Here is a 23,586-nt window from a genome sequence, read left to right as displayed (position 1 = left end):
GTATGGTGAGAGAATAATTTAGCTCATCAATAATGAAGAGAAGAACCGGGTCCGAGGATATTTGCGGACCTTACCATTAATATCTACCACAGGCAACCAGTAAAAACTAAGTCCACAGACATGCGCGAAGCTCAATATCAGAATACCTTGAGCGGATGCGCAGCTGCAGCTATTGACATCATTCACGAGTAAATACAAGTCCGCTGACATGCGCGGCGGATTTGCGCAGTGATGAACTCTGTACTGACATGCATGATAGATCAGACTGATGAGCAATATGTCCTAAGTGCGATGACATGCGCCGCGCATCATATATACGTGGCGGAACAACAATGAAGTGTGAACAGTGATTGGTAGGTAAGGTATCAGTGTGTAGTGACGTGGATGACAGGATAGGTGAATGAAACCATCCGAGCGGAGATAGGTTGATTAGATAGCGAACAATGATGCGGGGACTCTGACATCACGGGCAGAGGATATAAAAGGGAGAGAGGTCCAAACGAACGGCCATTAGCCTCTGTACCTTGATAAAGTTGGTTTAGCCAACGAAACGTCGTGCAGCGGAAGGCTAACTATATTTTAATAAGCAGCTATTAGTGTCCATTTGATAGACTAACGGCATCCTCATACTAGTGCTGTTTGAGCACATGAGCAACACCATAAGGTTTTTTTTTTTTTGGATGCACGCTTATCACAAAGACAACAATTAGCTGTGTTTTTAAACAAATATACCAGAGCTCATATGTTTTAAATGATTTAATAAAATCGAGTTTTAGGGGGGATTTATAGTTTGGGGCTAACCCCTTGGGGGGTGACCCCTAAAGGTTTTAGTAATGTATAAATTGCCCTGGAATCCCTGGGGATTCTTTGTTGTTGTGAGAAAGTGTATGGGACATACAAATGAAAAGTGGTTTGCTCATGGCGCTTGTGAAATAGAGGGGGAGGTGAAGAAAAGACTTATCTGCTACTGTGAACTGTAAAGAGGTAGTACCTGAAAGGATTAAGTTGGTCCAGTGCTTCCCGCACGCGCGAGCAGTCGCAGCTCCATCCCGTCAATCCCTTCAATCAAGTGAAACTTCAATCAATCAAACTTCAAAAACAGGAAGTTCCCTGGGTGCCTTCACCCTGAGGGATTTCAAAGAGAGAATCCAGAGTTTGTTTGTCTTTTACTCTTTCCCTTCTAATCAACAGGTGCAATTGTTCACAGGACAACTCCAGGGACCAGCGCTAGAGGAAGTCCACACCCGGCCAGCCTCCAAGAAGGCAACTGTAGAGCAGATCTTTGAAGTACTGTATCAAATATTTGATTCACATTCTCCATCAGAGGTACGTCTCCGGCTGTATGAAAGGCGACAAACGCCAGGTGAGACCTTGAGAGCATATGCCGTAGCCCAACAGAATGCCCTAGAGAAAGTCCAAAAACTAGATGGTATAATTCCCAAGCAGGGCAATAAAGGTGTTAATGGACAGATTTATTCATGGGGCTCATAATAAGTGGGACAAATCCCAGCTGAGAATGTTAGCGGTCCAAAACCCCAACTTGTCCTTCCCCGCTTTCAAAAGACAAACTATCCAAGTGATTGAGCCCGGGACTGAGTTAGAGGAAGCTTGTGCGCCCCTTACATCTGTTCCAGAGCTGCTAGGGGAGGTAGCCAGATCTATACCGCCCCAGTGTCCTCTACTTTGCCAGTCACTGCAGCCTCAGATCTACAGAGCATTAGGCAGGACATTGAACAACTAAGACTGTGAAGGAGCTTGCCACCCGGGCAGCTCCACCTGACCGTGAACTGCCCCTGCCTAGAAAACCTGCCCCTGCTCCCCACAATTTCAATTACCACAGTCCTCCATCCAACAGACCCTCGGGGACTCAAAGAACCTTTTGTCGCGGACCGGCCCTAAGGAAAACAGTCATCAGGTCCAATCCAATGACCTAAGTCAGGACTCTCACTTTATGTCGCCTCCTGCCCCTATGTAAAAATGGTTGTAGAAGGTTTACCGTTGGGAGGCATTGAGAGATACAGGGTCACAAGTGTCTACTATACCATTATACCTAAAAGTGTTTTCTATCAGCACTGGGATGCTAGTTTATTGTGTGAGCCTGAGGATGTTAACTTCAGAGAAGTTGCAGGTAATGGGCAACCAGTCGCCAGACATGGATATTAGGAGCCAACCATTCAGTTGGGAAAGCATGTACTTACCATCATCTGGTGTCGTGCACTTCCCGGAGGCAAGAATAGGGACTATAAAGCCCTGCTGGAACCTATGCAATTGGAAGATCATCCCCTTGTTTGAGCTGCGAGATGCATTGTCACTGTCACCAATGGGAAAGCCCAGTGCGGTTAGTAAACCTGTCTGATTCTGCTACTGTCTTGCCCAAATACACTCCTGTAGCTCAGCTGTACCTCCTAGAGTCGAAAGACATTGTGACAGAACTTCTGGTGGCCTGACAGCGTGCAACTCAAGTGGCTGAAGGATCCGAGCTCTGGTCGGTGCAACTCCAAGGTGGAGATACTACCCCAAGGGACCAAGTAAGCGGAATAATTAATGTTGCCAAGAGGTACCATGAGGCTTTCAGCAAGCACCCCACAGACTTTGGGCAAACTTCAATGATCCAGCACCGCATCCTCTCAGGCGACACCCTGCCTATCAAGGAAAGACACCGCCCGGTCACGCCAGGCATGTATCAGACTATCAAGAAGATGCTGGCCAACATGAAAGAGGCAGATGTGATCCAAGAGAGTCAGAGCTCCTGGGTGGCGCCACTTGTACGAGTCAAGAAAAAGGACGGAACCATCCGCTTCTGTGTCGACTACAGGAAATTGAACAATGCCACACACAAGGACACTTATCCATTGCCAAGGATCGAGGCATCACTCACCGCCCACTGGTCAGCTGCTTACTTCTCCACCCAAGACTTAACCAGTGGATATTGGAAAGTGCCCATGGCTGTGGAAGATCTGGAGAAGACCGCCTTCGTGATGCCTATGGCACTGTTCGAGATTAAAAGTATGCCGTTTGGGCTGTGCAAAGCCCCTGCTACGTTCCTGCGTTTGATGGAAAGGTGCCTGGGCCATCTGAATTTTCAAAGTGTCCTATTGTACCTGGACGATGTCATTGTGTTTTCCAAGTCCTACCAGGAACACCTCAGTCATCTGTCAGATGTCTTCCAAGTTCTGATCAACCATGGGCTGAAGATCAAGCCGTCAAAGTGTCACTTGCTCAAACCTCAAGAACACAACCTGGGTCGTGTTGTCAGCGCTGAGGGAGTCAAGCCCAATCCTGAAAAGGTGGAAGTTGTCAAGAACTGGCCTACCCCATGCACAGTGAAAGAGGTCAGCAGCTTCCAGTGATTTGCCAGCTACTATCGCCACTTCATTCCCCACTTCGCCCAGATTGCAGAACCCCTCAAAGCACTCTTACGGGGTACGGTGAAGGAGAACTACAATGGAAGACTACTTATTGAATGGACTGAAGAGCAAGAGAAAGCATTCCAAGCTCTTAAATATCTGCTTCCAGAACCCCCCATCTCGGCATATCGTATCCAGACTATAGTCAGCCGTTTCGGGTATATACTGATGCCAGTTTTGAGGGTCTGGGAGCTGTCCTGTCCCAAGTCCAAGAGAGGCAAGAGACAATGATTGCTTATGCCAGTCGTAACCTGCGAGGGGCAGAGAAGAACTATGCATATTACAGCTCATTCGAGTAGGAACTTCTCGCCCTGGTATGGGCCGTGACCGAAAAGTTCAAAGACTATTTGGTTGCCACGCCCTTTACGGTCTACACGGATAATAACCTGTTGGCCCAGCTAAACACTGCCAAGTTGGGTGCCAACAAACAGCGTTGGGCTTCAAAATTAGCCAATTACAGTTTCACCACCAAGTACAGAAGTCGAATGTCAATGCCGACATACTATCTAGGATGACCCCTGGCGAAGAACCCCATGTCAAAGACGTGGAGATGCCCCCATTTTACCCACGGTTCCTGAACCAGAACAGTAAACCCAGGTCCGAAATGGTTAAAGAAGACCTTTACACCTGGAAGACTCATTAAGACCAAAGTTGAGTCATGGGGGATCTGTTGGACTACCTTCTGGCGAAAAAGGTACCAACCAGTCTACGCAGGGCTCAGTGGGACTATAAACTGAAACGGCTGTGGCGACAGAGGAAGCGACTGTTTGTGCACAAGGGACCGTTGTACCGAAATTCTTTGGATCCGGTTTCTGGTGCCAGAACTATAGGAGATCTATAATAACACAGTCCATTGTGCTACTGGGTACACCCCATTCTACTTGATGATTGGGCAACATGGGCAGCTGCATTTGGGCTCCAAGCCCAGTTCAACAACTCTCCGGACCACCAGAGAAGAATACAAGAAGCCAAAGAAATTATCGGCAAGAAAATGGGCGAGGCTCAGCAAAGACAACAGGACAGGGGTGTGGAAATAAAAAAAAACTACTTGTCCAAGGGACTAAAGCGGAACACAATCTACTTGTCCCTCAAGAAAATCCACATGTCCTGATAGATAAAATAATTTCAACCAAAATAGTCTGATCCACCCCACTAGACCACCAGGGATGGATACAAGATTCCTTTAGACACTGCTGTCAACTTTGACAGCGGTGAACTAATTGTTTAATAGCGGCCACCGCAATCGCAGTATGCCAGGCTATTAGCGGCGGGAGAACTGTAGCTAGCTCCTTTTACACCGAAGGCAAGCCCAGAAAATTGCGCCCCCCCCCCCCCATCTGATCCCCATAACTCCAATTTTTCTATATACAGTGGTCCCTCAACATATGATGGTAATTCGTTCCAAACGAGCCATCGTTTGTCGAATCCATCGTATGTTGAGGGATTCGTGCAATGTAAATTATAGGAAGCTGTACTCACCTGTCCCCGCCGCTCCCGATGGTGACCCCGGCCTCCGCTGGGCTCTCCGCTGTCTTCTCCGGTCCTCTGCTGTCTTCTCCGGTCCTCTTCTGTCTTCCGCAAGGCCTTACTGGGCCTGCGTAGCGACGTCATTACGCTGCTGCGTACGCCATTCCTATTGGATGACGTGCGCAGCAGCGTATTGACGTCATCGGAGAGTGCCGAGAAGACACCGGAAGACCAGCGCTGGACCCGGAGGGCACCCCGGAGCATCGTGGAGGGGTAAGTAATACTTACCGCACCATATGGGGAAAATTAAGCTGCTATCCGGCAGCAGCTTAAGCATTTGGCGCTGCCGGATAGCACTTAATGCGATGGCCCCGACATAAAAAAGCATTGTATGTCGATGCTGACATCGACATGCTACGGCCTCTGAGAGGCCATCGTATGTCGATTTCATCATATGTCGGGGCCATCGTAGGTCGGGGGGGTCACTGTACAGGGATGTATGAGGGTAATCTTATGTGCCGTGATCTGTAGTTTTTATTGGAACCATTTATTATCAGAACTTTTATTAGGAAAGGGGCTTGTTCACATATTTACGCACTTTTTAAAACATTTTAATCACTATTTTTCAGTCTTCTTAGGGACTTCTATATGGAGTCTTTTGATTGGAAAACACTGAACGCCGCTGTGTTACTTGGGGGGGGGGGGGGGGGGTTCTGCTTCTCCAGTTTGTGTGGTGCATTTTATTTACTCTAATTTATGTGTCATTATGTTGCATTTAGTTAGTAGATAACTACAACACCCAGCATGCCCTGGTACAGCCTATGGTTGTGTGGGTGTTGCAGCATGTTGCACTGTATAGTAGTACAGTTAAGGTTATTGTGTAACATGCTGGGAGTTGTAGTTTTAGTTCGTGTCAGCTGCAGAGCTATAGGATGTGTCAAGGAATACAGGGAATTGCAGTTATTAACTACAACACCCAGCATGCCCTGATGCAGCTTATGACTCTGCAGCTGACCCAAACCAAAACTACAACTCCCAGCATGTTACACTTAATAGTTCTACAGTTTAGGTTATGGTGTAACATGCTTGAAGTTGTAGTTTTGGTTCGGGCGTGTTTGCATGCATCCGTGGGGCTCTTGGTCGGCGGGCGAGTATGAAGGGGGCGGGATTCTGGGGGTGCAATTTAGTGTGGGTGGCCAGAAGCCACTAAAAATAAATTAAAAAAATTTGATAGCACAACTGGGAGCAGCACTTGTCAGTCTGCCCCTGTAAAAAACATACATGCATACACATATCATACATACACATATACATACACCGGCCACTGCCCTCTATATCATACATTACATACATACATCGACACATCATACATACACCCACTGCTGCCCCCCTCCCACATCATACATTACATAAACACATCACACATACACACATCATATTTACACATCACACATACACTCACACCATACATATACACACATCATACATACACCCGCCGCTGCCCCCCCCCCCCATCATACATTACATACACACATCACACATACACCATACACCCATCATACATACACCGGGCTGCTGCCCCCTATATCATACATTACATACACACATCACACATAGACACATCATAGATTACATACACACATCACACATACACACACATACACCGGGCTGCTGTCCCCTATATCATACATTACATACACACATAGACACATCATACATTACATACACACATCACACATACACCATACACCCATCGGGCTGCTGCCCCCTATATCATACATTACATACACACATCACACATAGACACATCATACATTACATACACACATCACACATACACCATACACACATCATACATACACATACACCAGGCTGCTGCCACCTATATCATACATTACATACATACATAATACATAGACACATCATACATTACATACACACATCATACATACACATACATTACATACACTGGGCTGCTGCCCCCTATATCATACATTACATACACACATCACACATAGACACATCATACAGACAACATACACACATGACACATACACCATACATATGCACACATCATACATACACCTGCCGCTGATACACCCCCCCCCTAATCATACATTACATACATATACATACATACATACATGCATGCCGGTGTGAGGTAAAATGCCCAGCCTGTGCAGTGCAGTTCAGTATGTCTCCTCACAAACGTCCTCTCCCCTCCCCCCGCTCTGTGTTTTCCCCTTGAAAACTTTAACCCCTCCCCCCCCGTGATAAGCGAGGTCCTGTGAAGACAGAGCAAGGGAGGGGAGGGGCTTTGTACGTCCTCATTCTCCCCCTGTCTTCTTGTATTCAGAGCTGCGCTCTCCATCCTCCGGGAGGGGGATGAGGGGGTGTGGCTTAATCATCTCCTGCAGACCGTCCTCGGGCTCTGCCCTCGCTCTTCCCCGCTCTAGCTTCGGCAAAGAGAGAGAGCGGAGGGGAGATCCCCTCACACCGGCTGGGGGGGGGCTCTGAGCAGCGGCTCCCGGCTACTGAAATCAGCTGGGGGCCGCTGTGAGGTGAGATGGGTTCGGAAATCTCACACCGCCGCCCCCTCCATACACCCTGAGCGCCGGTGTGAGGTGTAGACTTGCATCCGCTCCTGCGCCTCACACCGGCATTAAAGAAAAATAAGGGGAAGTCGGTCTGTCATTGCTAGCCCGATACAGGGCTAAATCTATGAAAAATTCACCTGCCCGGCGCCCAAAACTACTTGTCCCGGGCGTCGGGCGATAGGATTTCCACATCCCTGCAGGACTATAATCGCCATGCCTCTGCTAAAGCACTTCAATTGGGTGACAAAGTGTGGCTGCGGAAGTTTCCAAAAACCCATAAGTCAGTCTATCTGGGAGACAGAACCGTACACTGTGAGGGCCATACCCTATACAGATTCTGTTGTGTACAAAGTACAAAAGCATGGGTATGGGCCGCAAGTTGTTCACCAAAACCAGATCAAGGGTCTGCCAGTGCTCCCAGCACCATCTCCTCCAGCTGTCAGACCTGCGAGAGTACGTCCCAGTGAAAGGGATCCATCCATCTATGGATTTACCCATGTTTTCTACGAGTCAGCCTGTGATCTTCTGTGTCTCACCAACCCCGGGGCCAGTCCAACCGACACTAATCTCCACACCGGTCCCAGTCTTATCACCATTGGCTCCAGCTTATTCCCCCGTCTCTAGAGTGCAAAACCTGTCACCAGTCTCTCCACCTCTGCTGCCAGTGACTCCGAATCCAACTAGTCCTGGACTAATACCAGCACCCGAGTTCACTGAGGAAGAGCCAGCTGCCGTCCCAGAGGTTCCAAGAGCTCCCGAAGACATAGGCGTTTCAGACTCTCCAGAAGTGGTGTTGCGCAGAGCACAAAGATCAACACAAGGACAAATTCCCGCAAGGTAAAAAGATTAGCTCACAATATAGTGTATAAGGTTATGTACCACACAGTCAGTTCATATGTAAATGAAAGTCCAGAGAAGGTCGGCACTGCAAATAGGTAGTTGGTGCCCGAGGAACAAATATAGCAATGATCCAAATGAAGAAAGGGTCCTGGCACTCAATTGCTTGTGAAATCTCAATAATTTATTTATGCAACATGCATAGCATACAGGCAGGCTGTAAAAAATCTGCAAAATAGACACATTAACTCATGCAATGCCAGTAACTATACCTCTATCATTATAGTAGCTGTGAGAGCTCATAGTCATGGTTCATACCGCGCGGTTCCAGAGTCCCTAAATGGTGTATCCAAAAGGCTTCCTTCTGGATGAGCAATTTTTTAATATCGCCCCCTCTTCGTGGTTGCACAACTTCATCAATAACCTGATATTGTAATTGTGATATGGAGTGATTTTAACTTTTAAAATGTGCAGGAATGGGAAGAAGGAGGTTTTGACATCTGATGCTTGATTTATGCCGATTGATGTGGTCTCCCACACGTTGGGTAGTCTCTCCAACGTATAGGAGACCGCAAGGACATTTTATTATATATACAACATTGCGAGACTGACAAGTGAAAAACTTGGTAATAAAGAATTTTTTTCCAGTGTGGGGATGTAAAATTTGATTTCCTTTTATCACATTATTGCATTGAGCGCAATTCAGACATGGGAAGGTACCAGTGCGTTTTGTTTCTAAAAAGGTTTGCCTTCTCTTTTGTTTTCCACCAATGTCTGCTCTGATTAAAGTATCTTTAATGTTTTTTGGTCGTTTATTGCAGATCAAAGGGGGAGTTTTGAATTCTTCTATTTGGGGATATGATTTTTGGAGTATGTTCCAGTGGTTTCTGATGATGTTATCTATTTTGTATGTCAGGGGATGATATGTACGAATAAATGGAGTGATTTTGGATTCTTTACTACGAGTTATTTTATTTTGGGGGTAAGAGGAATGGAACATTTTTTTAGGGTAACCCCTTTTGCTAAATTTATCCTCCAATTCTCTAATTCTCAAAGTACGTAATTCTGTATCCGTCACTATCCTCTCTATTCTTTTTTTTCTGGGAGATAGAAATAGATTTTTTGATGGACGGGGGATGTGCACTTGTAAAATAAAGTAGGCTATTTTTAGCAGTAGGCTTACAATATAAATCTGTACAGAGGCCCCCTCTCCCATCCTTCTGAACTAGTGTGTCTAGAAAACTCACTTCTCGCTGGTCGGCTATCATGGTAAATTTCAACTCATGTCTTATATTGTTGATGAATGAAAAAAATTCATCCAATGTTGAACGTGGCCCCTCCCAAATGCATACAATGTCATTGACAAATCGTCGCCAAATCCTGGCATATTTTATAAAAAGATCATGTGTATATACATGTTGATGTTCAAAATAGGACATGTATGCATTTGCATATGGAGGGGCCACGTTCGCTCCCATCGCCGAACTCCTGCATTGTAAGTAGTATATATCCTCAAATAAGAAGTAATTTTCTCTCAAAACCGTATTCAATAGATCAAGAAAAAAAATCTTTTTGCTTTACATTGTATTCACTTTGATCAAGGATCCATTTGACAGCCTCATAGCCCCTATCATGTTCAATTGCAGTATACAAACCCAGAACATCAATGGTAACCAACCATGTATCTCCTGTTATGTTAGTTACCCCTGACAACACATTTAAGAAATCACCAGTATCCAGTAAAAAAGCTGCTGTCTTCTGGATTAAAGGAGTGAGCATTTTCTCTAATACTATAGACAGTGGGGAAAGCACAGAGTCCATGGAGGAGACAGACAATAGGGCGGCCTGGGGGATCGGTTAGGCTCTTATGCACCTTTGGCAAAATATAAAATACAGGTGTAATAGGATTCTGAATTTGTAAATAAGAGCACATCTTTTGATCGATCACCCCAAGCTCCCTATGTCTCTCTACCATGGTCCAAATTTTTTCCTGGATCCTACCCAGGGGATTATTTTCAAGGGGTAAATATGTATCAGTATCTGATAGCTGGCGCATCACTTCTTTTTTATAAGTGGTTGTATCCATAATAACAATCGATCCTCCCTTATCACCAGGTTTTATAGTAATGGTGCGATCAGCTGCCAGATCTGATAAAGCTCGTCTCTCTAATGTGGAAAGATTCCCATGGACTCTATGGTCCCCTTTTTTTATTTCTCTCACCAAATTATCAATGTCAGTTTTCACCAATTTACAATAAGTTTCCACAGGGTGATAATATTTAGGAGGCCTAAAGTGACTTTTTTGCTTCAAATTAAAGTCCTGCAATTTAAGGGTATCCGAAGATGGAACTGATTCCTCTCTGGTGAAAGAGTCATTTTAAAGTCTATCTGTGGAGAAGTGGGCTTTAAGGTGAATCATGCGAAAAAACCACTCCAAGTCAATATCAAGTTGAAAATTGTCTAATCTGTCCGTTGGACAAAACGAAAGTCCCTTCTGTAATACCCCTATCTCCACAGATGACAGGCACTTAGAAGAAATGTTAATAACAATATTTTCACAAGTTAAAGTCTCGATATTACCTGTGACCTCGTTATCACCGGTCAGGTCGGTGCGCTGATAATGGCGGCCTCCCAGCCTCCCTGGCGTCCTCGCCTTTGCTGTAAAAAAGGGGGGCGTCGGCGTGACTGGAACTCCCTTCCCGAGCTGGAGGAGGAGTATTCTCCCCTGCCTTGAGAGGAGGGTCCCCATTGTACGTTCCCGGAGGTATCTCACCATCGGTAAACTCGCTTGGTTAAATAATCTTCCGTATTCCTTAAGAATGTTTTCCTCTTTCTTTCCTCTATGTCCTTCCTCAAGGTAATCAGTTGTGCATCAAGATTTTCTTTAAGCTTAGTAAATTCCTCACTGTTCAAGGAGTCCCGCAGTATACAAAACCTACAGACTGTAAACCCCATGTTACATTCTAAAAGCAATCAACCCTGCCCGATGGTCCGATCTCTGCCCACAAGTCAAATGATGAGGGCGAGACGGATCATCGAGAGAGAGGATGAATTAGAACCGGCTTTGGATAAAATGATCAGAAATTTTTCTCAACGTGGCTATCCCCCCTAACTTTTGGAGGAAAGCAAACGGCATGTTATGCAGATGGACAGAACAAAATTGATTCATGAATCTAGAATCAAGTAATCTGTGCCCCGGGTCCCTTTTGTATCAACATATGGTGATCATTCTGGATCGATTTCCAGAGTGATCAACAAACATTGGAGATTACTGAGCGAGTCTATTCCGGAAATCCCCGAGATTGCAAGTTCACCCCTTATGTCATACCGGCAACTTCAGGGTTAAATTGATTAAAGCTGATATGTCCCGACAGACCTCCACTCAGCGTTACCTCACAGTACAAAACAAGGGATCATACCCTTGCTGCCAGTGCGTTAACTGTCCCCAAATGGCTAAGGGACCAGAGTTCACGCACCCTACCAGCGGCAAAGTGTATGATCTCAAGTACTATTTGACCTGCACTTCAACATATGTGGTGCATGCCTTGGTTTGCCCATGTGGTCTCATCTATGTGGGTGAGACCACATGGGATTTTAAAACTCTGTTTAATCATCACCGGTATACGGTAAGGAAAAAACGGCTAGATCTGCCGGTGGCAAAACGCTGCACTGAACATGGTCACACCGAACGTGATCTGAAATTTACTTTGATCGATCACGTACCCCAACAAAAGAGGGGAGGTGATCGGATCAGTAAATTTAAAAAAAATTGGAATTCAAATGGATTTTTGAGTTACAGTCACTTTGTCCTAAGGGTCTCAACGTGGACTTTACTTTAACACCCCAAATATATAATGCATAAACCCCATGTCACTGTGTATCTAAGCATCATGAACGTATAAGAATTGTGATCACTTATTAATTAAAGTAATTTTGCTTCTGCTATCGTATTTTATATTGATTTCGTTTTTCTTTTTATGTTTTTCAGGTTGGTGAGAGGAGGACGTTGCAGTCACCCTATATAAATTTCGTTATCATGTTGTAATATTATTTAATCCAGTGTGACCTATATCCGATTATATTTACATCTTATTATGCCATTAACACGGTGACTCTCTCTCTTTAATAAATGATCTCTGATCTTATTTTTAATTATTTCTCTTCTTTTTTTACTTATTAAATTCCTATTTTCTTTTTTCACTTTTATTTTTCTTTTTTCTTGTTTTTGGACACATATAGCACAAGTCTGACAAAGTATGGATGGTTATATGGATGCAGTGGCTACCAAGGGGATGGCCTCACCTCACTATTTGGCCTTCCATAATTGACTAGATGGCGTTTAAATACGCCTTTGCGTCTTCTGTGGGAGGGTTCACCCGGGTGAGGATACACCACCTTCCTGGGTGGCCCTATAATAGGTGTAAGAGGTAAATGAAAAGTTGGCCCTGTGTGACTGTTATACACGCCTGGATAACAGACAGAAATGTGCATACTCTTGTCCATTATATTTATTTTATTTATTGTTATATCTTTCTTTTTTATTTATTTTTATTATTTTTTTATGATTTTTTATTTTTCAATTATCTCTTTATATGTATTTATATATATATATGTTTATATCTATACACATATATATTTTTTTCATGTTTTGTTACTTTTTATATTCTATTTTTATTATTATTTTATTCAATTATTCTATTTCATTTTATTGCTTTACTCTTCTTTTTTTTATCTCATCCGTTTATTTTAAATTTTTTTTTTTTTTACTGTTATGTTATATCATACTGCCATTCTTTGGACTCTGTACACATTTCTATTGCGGTCTCTGTGAACCGCTTCTAGAGTCACCCTGCTGGACATGCGCAACACGCGCATTTGATCCAGCATGGCCTGTATTGTTTACATAGCGATGCGCATGACCGGAAGTGTGCGCGGACACGTGGCGCGATGGAGGGGAATCATGTGACTTGGCGTGTCACGTGGCCGCGGCCGTTCATGTTGCATCGGAGGTTACACTGTACTTCAGAATACAATGCATAGGGTGAGTGCAACTGAACCATCCCGCCTCCCGTATAGACACATGTTAGAATCTAATTATGTAATCACTGTATGATGATATTTTCGGCTGTAAAATGTAGCCTTTGTAAAGTTTTAATGCAATTTTAATATACACTGTTCACTGAAGCACTTTACTATTATAGTGGTAGTTCATGCCCTATATCTTATAGCACTATATATGGGATATACCTCTTAATTCCTTGATTGATTATTTTATTGATTTGTTTGTACATTTGCAAATATATAGCACCCATGTGATCACTGTTTGTTGCTTGAAAAAGGCTGCATTGGCAGCAGAAACGTTGCTTGCTGTATTGATATGGAATAAACACCTTTAATTACACTTATAACCTCGAGTGCTGCAGCCTCTTCTTGGATGTGTAAGGCTGGGTTCACACTACGGTTTGTCATTACGGTTCCCGTATACGGCTAGGAGGAGGGGTGGGCGGGGCTTAATCGCGGCACCCGCACTCAGCCGTATAGGGAACCGTAGTTAATGCTTGCGGTCGGGAAACCGCATACGGCCGAAAAAGCAGCCGACCGGAGGCTGCGGTTCACTCCGGTCGGCTCATAGAAATACATTAACTACGGTTCCCTATACGGCTGAGTGCGGGTGCAGCGATTAAGCCCCGCCCACCCCTCCTCCCAGCCGTATACGGGAACCGTAATGACAAACCGTAGTGTGGACCCAGCCTAACCTGCCTTGACCCAGGACTTTTTACTGCTGCCTGCACCACTTGCTGTTTTATTGGGCGCTGCTCTACATTTTGTTTGCTATATATATATATATATTGTGAGAGGGACAGCATCAAATGTCGCTTGGCAGCCTGGGCTTCACAAGTAGAGACAGGGACACTGTAGGTAAAGTCCAAGTCCAGGCTGTGCCTGGGTTTATTTTAAGTGTCAACACAATAATACGGCCTTAACATCAGGCCAAACATACAAAATAAACACCTGCTCGGCTGAGCTCTGACTAAACAAGGTACGACCCTAACTATACTAGAGACACACTAGGTGCCCCCGAACGTGAACCAAAACAGTAGACAACGGCCACTTACATCATGGTTCTTAGTATTCCAGCAGCAGCACACAGGCCTGCAGATCCCAGGTTTATAGAGCCTGCAATCAGCCTCAGCTGGTATGTGGGAGTGACCTCCCACCCGGCACTTGGTCACTCCAGGAAAAAACGACCCGGATTAAGCGGGTTGGAACCGCTATACTACAACTAGAATGTGCCAGTAACATAGTATCACTGACACGCATAACTTCGGTTTTCCTTCACCGAAACCCAGGCATTTCGGTGACACGTATCTGTCCACAAGCTGCCTAAAGCAGCATAGGAGAGCATCCTAGGAGAAATATACATTCCCTCAATAACTCTGCCTATCACTGTCTCACATACCCTCCCCCTCTGTTCGAGCCTGTGGGATCGGACATTTTTAGCCATCAAACAGTGAACTCTTGAAAGTGCGTCGACATTGCCGTGTAGTTTTCCTGCCCTGTGTTCCACTGAAAAGCTAAAATTTTGTAGTGTCAGGAACCACCTCGTGACCCTGGCATTTCTTTCTTTGGCTTGAGACATCCAAGTTAGCGGAGAGTGGTCTGTGATTAACCTAAAGTGACGACCCAGTAAATAGTACTTGAGGGACTCAAGGGCCCATTTGATGGCCAAACACTCCCGCTCAACAACACTATATTTCCTCTCTGCAGGTGTAAGCTTCCTACTTAAGTACGTCACTGGATGCTCTTCTCCACCTACCTCCTGGGTAAGTACTGCACCTAGTCCCACATCAGACGCATCTGTCTGTACAATAAACTCTTTTTTAAAGTTAGGGGTGATCAGGACTGGCTCTTTACAAAGGGTTAATTTTAACACCTGGAATGCTCTTTCTGCCTTTGGATTCCAGGAGACCATGACAGACTTACTGTTCTTTGTCAAATCTGTAAGAGGTGCTGCTATACTTGCGAAGTTTGGGATGAAGCGACGATAATAACCCACAATACCTAGAAAGGCCCTCACCTGTCTTTTTGTTGTGGGTTGTGGCCAGCCCTGTATAGCCTCAACTTTATTGACCTGAGGCTTTATGATGCTCCTACCTTTTATATACCCCAGGTACCGGGCTTCTTCCAGACCCAAAGCACATTTCCTAGGGTTGGCTGTCAGCCCTGCTTCTCTAAGAGAATTAAGTACAGCCTGTACCTTCGCTAGATGGCTATCCCAGTCCTCACTAAAGATAATGATGTCATCTAGGTATGCTGATGCATAGTGACGATGGGGCTTGAGGATAATATCCATCAACCTTTGAATGGTGGCAGGAGCCCCATGCAAACCAAATGGTAGGCAGACATATTGGAACAGTCCATCTGGCGTAGCAAAAGCTGTCTTTTCTTTGGCCCTATCGGTTAGGGGAACCTGCCAGTAGCCTTTAGTCAGGTCGAGGGTAGAGAAATATCTGGCATGACCGAGTCTCTCAATTAGTTCGTCTACCCTCGGCATTGGGTATGCGTCAAACTTTGATACCTCATTCAGCTTCCGGAAATCATTACAGAAGCGTAACGAGCCATCCGGTTTTGGGATGAGCACTATAGGACTTGACCATTCACTTTTTGACTCTTCAATCACTCCGAGGTCCAACATTTTCTTAACTTCCTCTGATATAGCTAGTCTACAAGCTTCTGGGACCCGGTAAGGTTTCAAATTGACCTTTACCCCTGGCTCAGTCAAAATGTCATGCTTTATGACGTTGGTACGCCCTGGCAATTCAGAGAACACATCAGTATTTCTCTGTATGAACTCCAGGGTCTCCTGTTTCTGAGACTTTGACAGGGACTCAGACACATACACATCTGGGGCCTTACTATGGAGTATGCTCACTGCAGGGTCTCCCTGTCCTTCCACGGCTTAATTAAGTTAACGTGGTACAACTGTTCCGGCTTACGTTTATCTGGTTGGTACACCTTGTAATTCACATTTCCCACCTTTTCAATGATTTCATAAGGCCCTTGCCACTTGGCCAGGAATTTACTTTCTACAGTAGGTACCAAAACTAATACCCGATCACCTGGGTTGAAGCTTCTTATTTTGGCTGACCTATTATACACTCTGCTTTGAGCTTCCTGGGCTTGCTGTAGGTGCTCCCTGACTATGGGCATAACTGCAGAAATCCTATCTTGCATCTGAGAAATGTGTTCGATCACACTCCTATGGGGTGTGGACTCTTGCTCCCAGGTTTCTTTGGCAATGTCAAGGAGACCCCGTGGACGTCTACCATAAACTAGCTCAAAGGGAGAAAAACCTGTGGATGCCTGGGGAACTTCGTGGACTGAAAACATTAAATAAGGCAAAAGACAGTCCCAGTCCTTCCCAACCACCTTTTTTAACATACTCTTTAGCGTCTTATTAAATCTCTCCACAAGACCGTCAGTTTGGGGGTGATATACTGATGTACGCAAATGTTTGATGTTAAGCAACTTACATAACTCTTTTGTGACCTTGGACATAAAGGGGGTCCCTTGATCAGTAAGGATCTCTTTTGGTATGCCAGTACGGGAAAACATATGGAACAGCTCTTTGGCAATAAGCTTGGAGGAGGTATTTCGTAAAGGTATGACCTCAGGGTAACGCGTGGCATAGTCTACCACCACCAATATATACTGATGGCCCCTGGCAGACTTCACTATTGGGCCAACGAGGTCCATTGCGATCCTCTCAAACGGCACCTCTATGATGGGCAATGGTATCAGGGGACTTCTGTAGTGGGGCATAGGAGCTGGTAGCTGACACTTGGGGCAGGACTCACAATACCGCTTTACATCAACATGTACACCTGGCCAGAAAAAACTTTGAAGGATGCGCTCCTTTGTCTTTTCGGTCCCTAAGTGACCTCCTAACACATGGTTGTGGGCAAGGTCTAAGACTATTCCACGAAAAGGCTGTGGCACTACTAGCTGTTCCACTATCTCCCCACGGACCTTGTCAACCTGATACAATAACTCCTGGTTCACTGCCATGTGAGGAAACACTGTATCAGCCCCGGGATATTGAGGTTCTCCATTCACAACCTTAACATTTTCCCTAGCTTTCACTAAGGTGGGATCTCTGAGCTGGGCAGTCCCAAAATTATCCCGTGAGACCCCCAGTTCAGGAATTGCAGCCACCTCTTCCTGTTCCTCAGTTTCACCTGCAAGAACTGCTAGGGGAAAATCATCACTATTTTCCTGAGTCACCCCTACAGTCTGAACCATAGCATCGGGGTCAAACGGTTCTGGTTCAACAACAGGGCGTGCATTACCAACATTATTTTTTTTTATAATACACGAATCCTTGGTTTGCCACAAGTCCCAAAACAGGGGAAAGTCTCTTCCCAGGATTACTGTGTGCATTAGGGACCTCACAACACACACCTCATGAGAGGCGAGTCCACATGGAGTCTCTAGCTTTACTAGGGCAGTGGGGTACGCCTTGGTGTCCCCATGAATGCACAGAACCCCTATAACATGTCCAGTAAATGATGTAGGGTCCACCAGGCTGGCGTGCACCAGTGTGACCAAGCTCCCAGAGTCCAGTAGAGCCTCTACAGGATGGTCATTCACTTTGATATGACACATTTGTTGTTCAGTTTCTAATACAGTCCCTGCCGAGCAAACCGGCCGTGCGAACAAAGACCTCCGCCTTGCTGAGTCACACTCCATTGGCTCAACGGTAAGGGGACAGTTTGCTACAATATGCCCAGGTCCACGACACCGCCAACATATTATGTGGCCCCGATCCCCTTGTGACTCTGGCCTGGTCCGTACTGTCCACTTAGTTCCCATTTTCTCCTCTGTGCCCTCCCCTCGTGAACCACCTCCCTTTGGGGCATTTTTCACCCCCCTTATGCATGGAACAGTCTTACCGGAGGTTCCGGACGATTTGCTGTTCCCGGAGTTGGACCGTCCAGGAGGTGTGGTCTGGAGTAAATCCTCGGTTGCTTTATATCTCTCAACGAGGTTTACAAGGTGCTCCGCATCTTTGGGGTTGCCTTGTCCAACCCAGCGCTGGATCTCCGGGGGCAAAGAGCGGACAAACTTGTCCAAAACCACTTTTTCCACTATCTGTGCTGGCGTAGACTCCTCTGGCTGTAGCCACTTTTTAACCAGGTGGACTAGGTCGTACATCTGGGAGCGTGCTGGTAGGTGATCAAAGAAGGTCCAATTATGCACACGTCGGGCCCGGACATTGGTGTTCACCCCCAAACGAGCCAGGATCTCACCCTTTAATTTTGCGTAGTCCTGGGCATCTTGCTCGCCGAGGTCAAAATAGGCTTTCTGTGGTTCGCCGGTCAGGAAAGGTGCCACTACCTCAGCCCACTGTGCCACGGGTAATTTCTCTCGCTCTGCCACTCTTTCGAAGACCATGAGATAAGCCTCAACATCATCGGTGAGCGTCATTTTCTGCATGGACGACTGTACAGCAGCACGAGTGGTGGGAAGCGAGCTTGGCGGCCTCTGCACACTTTGCACCACAGCCAGGACTTGCTCTTGGAGTTGCTTGTTAATGTGCTGCTGCTCCCTTAATGCAAGCTGGTTAGCCTCTATCAGCAGGGCATTGGTTTCCGCCTGGGCACGCATGGCCTCCTCATGTACCTTCTGCTGGTTTGCGGTCATCAGCTGGAGGTTAGTGTTAGCTTGGATAAGCTGTTTCAAAAGTTCATCCATCCTGGCTGTCTCTGATTGCTGCGCAGCTGCAGCTTTTATCCAGGACATAGATTTTCAACACTTTTTCCAAGCGCCTGTTGTCCTTAGCAACGGTTGCTACAAATGTCCATTAACACGTGTATGTCTCTTTAAGAGTCTCCTTGCCCGCATCCAACACCATATGTGAGAGGGACAGCATCAAATGTCGCTTGGCAGCCTGGGCTTCACAAGTAGAGACAGGGACACTGTAGGTAAAGTCCAAGTCCAGGCTGTGCCTGGGTTTATTTTAAGTGTCAACACAATAATACGGCCTTAACATCAGGCCAAACATACAAAATAAACACCTGCTCGGCTGAGCTCTGACTAAACAAGGTACGACCCTAACTATACTAGAGACACACTAGGTGCCCCCGAACGTGAACCAAAACAGTAGACCACGGCCACTTACATCATGGTTCTTAGTATTCCAGCAGCAGCACACAGGCCTGCAGATCCCAGGTTTATAGAGCCTGCAATCAGCCTCACCTGGTATGTGGGAGTGACCTCCCACCCGGCACTTGGTCACTCCAGGAAAAAACGACCCGGATTAAGCGGGTTGGATCCGCTATACTACAACTAGAATGTGCCAGTAACATAGTATCACTGACACGCATAACTTCGGTTTTCCTTCACCGAAACCCAGGCATTTCGGTGACACGTATCTGTCCACAAGCTGCCTAAAGCAGCATAGGAGAGCATCCTAGGAGAAATATACATTCCCTCAATAACTCTGCCTGTCACCGTCTCACAATATATATATATATATTATATATATATATATATATATATATATATATATATATATATATGTTTTCCACCAGAGTACCCTTTTAAGAGCCTTCATACGGCTGTTCTCGTTCCCAAGTAGACGTGAGTGTCTGATCAAAAGGTTTTAATCTAGGACTTGAACATAATTTTTTCATTGCTGGAGGCGAAAACTCGGCCTCTTCGTCACTAGGTGCTGATGATGATGGAGAGGAGTCTTCCAGTATAACTGATTATTGATTTTACCGATAGCTTTGTAATGTTTACACTTATATGAATAATTTTTGTCTTCTTTTGTACACTTAGGGGGAGATTTATCAAAACCTGTCCAGAGGAAAAGTTGCCCAGTTGCCCATAGCAACCAATCAGCTCGCTTCTTTCATTTTGGAGAGGCCTTGTTAAAAATGAAAGAAGCAATCTGGTTGCTATGGGCAACTGGGCAACTTTTCCTCTGGACAGGTTTTGATAAATCTCCCCCTTAGTTCTTATTGAGGCGAAAACCTTGTCTACTTCACTTAGAGAAAATCGCATGCGATTTTCTCTTTGTGACCTAAGAAATTCTTTATCTTCTTGTGATACGCTAGTCCTGTCTATCACATTTTGCCGGGAAATGTCAAATAACTCGACGAGATCACCTTTCCAGATCAACAGTTTCACATTTGCTTTATCCGTGTTTCTCGATTTCTCTTTACCCAGATTTTGGTATTCTTTGTACAGCTTCTGTATACCAGCACAGATATTCTCCTCCATTGTAAAAGGGATATTTGCTTTCCTCCACACTTCCTGTAGATTAGTACTGGTAGATTAAGCAGCATCCGAAAGTGTTTCTTACACTTCCTTGTGATGGTAAATAAAAACCAAAAGTACTTGTTCATTTGAAGGGAGCCGAGCTCCTAAAAACTCCCCACTAGGCACCTTTTCTACTTGGTTTGGTTGAAAGAAATACATGAGAAGCCCATTAGTACAAAGCACTTCAATATTAGAGATTTCACTGGTTTGAGATAAAAGTGATCAATGTGTGCAACCCCTAAATATTATCCAATCTTCTTGAAATTTGTCATATATATCTTTTACATCAATGAGACTTGGGGCGTAAGCAAAGTCATATGAAAATCGAATCTTTGGAAAAATGAAACACCCTATTACAGATGACACTTTAAACGATTAAAGCAGGCCCAGATGTACCTTGCACTTCTACTTACTGATGTTTAAAGGGGTACTCCGCCCCTGGCATCTTATCCTCTATCCAAAGGATAGGGGATAAGATGTTAGATCGCCGCGGTCCCGCTGCTGGGGACCCCGGGGATCGCCGCTGCGGCACCCCGCCATCTATACTGCACAGAGCGAGTTCGTAATGACGGGCGATACAGGGGCCGGAGCAGCTTGATGTCATGGCTCCGCCCCTCATGACATCACGGCCCGGCCCCTTAATGCAAGTCTATGACGACCGCCACGCCCCCTTCCCATAGACTTTTATTGACGGGGGCGGGCCGTGACATCACGAGGGGCGGAGCTGTGACGTAACGATACTCCGGCCCCTGTATTGCCTGTCATTACGTGCAGAGCGATCTCGCTCTGCGCAGTAATGATAGTGGGGTGCTGCAGGAGCGATCCCCGGGGTCCCCAGCAGCGGGACCCCGGCGATACGACATCTTATCCCCTATCCTTTGGATAGGGGATAAGATGTCTAGTGGCGGAATACCCCTTTAATATTATTAGCCTATATTCTTTTGTTAGGCAGAGATAGAAAAACCACTTACATCAATAATCTACTCAACTCTAATCTAGCACAAACAAAACTTTCCTTTGTTCACTACTTTTAATCAATTATTTTAGAGGAGTTTAATTTCCTAATATTTTCCCTTAATACTCAATAGAGGACACAACCAAAAAGAAAAACAGGGATGATTTTAAATGGTAAATCTCAAACCAATTCTCCCAAAATCAGAGGAGCCACACGCTTGGCAGAAGTAATGACATCAAGACATCTATTTGCATACGGCCACAGGCTGGATGTGGGCTGTGCCATGTGAAACTGATGAGGCTACAAGGCAAAGAATCCCCTATGTCTATGGGTACATCCAATATGTCACATCTTGCATCTTTGTCATAATTTTTAAGGGACATCATCTATATGGCAGTATTAGGCTGGATTCACACCACGTTTTTGCAATACAGTTCCCGTATCAGGTTTTTGATATAAAATGAATTCCTCAAAACCTGACTAAACTGTATCAAAACGTGTGTACAAATTTTAATCCGTATATGGTTAAAAACGGTATACGGTTTGAATAATAATGTCGGTTGCATTGTTTTTTTAAGAAAAATACGTATAAGTTTTACATTTTTCACTTCATTATGAATAAAGTTTCACTTGTTTGATTGAAATTACAAGAAAAAAAACTGTGCAAAGTCAACAACTGTATGGTGCAAACTGGATGGAACCGTACGCACATACGGTTCTGTACAGTTCCCATTGACTCCCATGTAAAAAAAAAAATATATATATACTTTTCAATACGGTTTTTCACCCGGACCAAATACCGTGGTAGGCTACGTTTTTAGGTTCGGGAAAAAAACCTGACAAAACCGTACTGCATGCCAAACGGACACAACCGGATGCATCTTTTGGCATACGGTTTTTACATTGAAAACGTATATGGGAACTGTATTACAAAAACGTGGTGTGAACCCAGCCTTACTCTTGCATTTATACTGTACCTACAGAAATACAATTTATACATTCAAGAGTGTTACTAGAAGAACAAAGTTTGGAAAATGTATAAGATTTGGTGATAAGGGTTATACAATATTTATTAGGTGTTTCCATTAACATATATATGAATCTGTTACATCTATAACTTTTTAATTGCTAATCTCTACAACTTACCTTAAAAAATGTTTTGCTTGTTGTAGGTGTGGTGTAACCAGCAAAAAGTCATCAATAAGTCTCATGAAAAGTCTGGAATAAGAGGAAAGCTTACATTGAAGGGGTAAAAAACTATTTCTAATCAACTGGTGGCAAAAAGTTAAACAGGTTTGTAAATTACTTCTATTTAAAAATCTTAATCCTTCCAGTACTTATCAAGAGAGGAATTATTATTATTATTATTTTTTTTTATTTAATTTATTTTCTGTCTGACCACAGTGCTCTCTGCTAACACCTCTGTCCCTGTCAGGAACTGTCTGGAGCAGAAGGGGATTTGTATGGGGATTTTCTCCTACTCTGGACAGCTCCTGACACAGACAGAGGTGTCAGCAGAGAGCTTTTACTAAACGACACCTGAATAATAAATTTTTCCAAAATTAAGTCTTGAATATCTGAACAACCACCAAAAGTGAAAATAACAATATTAGTAAACTGGAATAAGTAAGGGCATATGATTTTCTATTAACACAATTTTACAATTTATTTTATTAAATCATATACATAAAAAATGAGTAACGTTACAAATATATAGTATTACATATATTTTACTGACCTTTATTCTACACTACACTCGCTACTTTGCTGGTAGAGATACTGTTTATATACATCACATTTCTAAAGCAGGGTTCACACCAAGGCATGGATGTGGGGAAACTGTTAAAATGACATGCTAAGGTATCTGTGGACTGACAGGCACGAGCCCCATTCAATTCACGTTTTCAGCTAGTGACTAACTTCAGGTAATTTTTTGTACTGAAAAGTGCTGCAAACCACACTTCAGTCTGAACCAAAACTTGTGTATGCTCATAAA

At 44.6% G+C, this 23,586-nt stretch overlaps 1 protein-coding gene across 2 annotated transcripts in view; it reads right to left on the bottom strand.

Annotated features, from left to right (window-relative positions):
- The window catches only part of TERT (telomerase reverse transcriptase), a 146,289-nt gene that overhangs the window by 8,901 nt on the left and 113,802 nt on the right, over positions 1-23,586 (bottom strand). For both annotated transcript variants that reach the window (XM_056520288.1, XM_056520289.1), the window contains one exon: positions 22,737-22,808. In XM_056520288.1, the coding sequence (XP_056376263.1) occupies positions 22,737-22,808 (72 nt within the window). The remainder of the gene's footprint in view (positions 1-22,736; positions 22,809-23,586) is intronic.

Source organism: Hyla sarda, chromosome 5 (assembly GCF_029499605.1).
Source record: "Hyla sarda isolate aHylSar1 chromosome 5, aHylSar1.hap1, whole genome shotgun sequence".
Classification (NCBI taxonomy): Eukaryota; Metazoa; Chordata; class Amphibia; order Anura; family Hylidae; genus Hyla; species Hyla sarda.
Note: the sequence above shows the minus strand (reverse complement) of the source record. Positions and strands in the feature narration are given on the sequence as shown.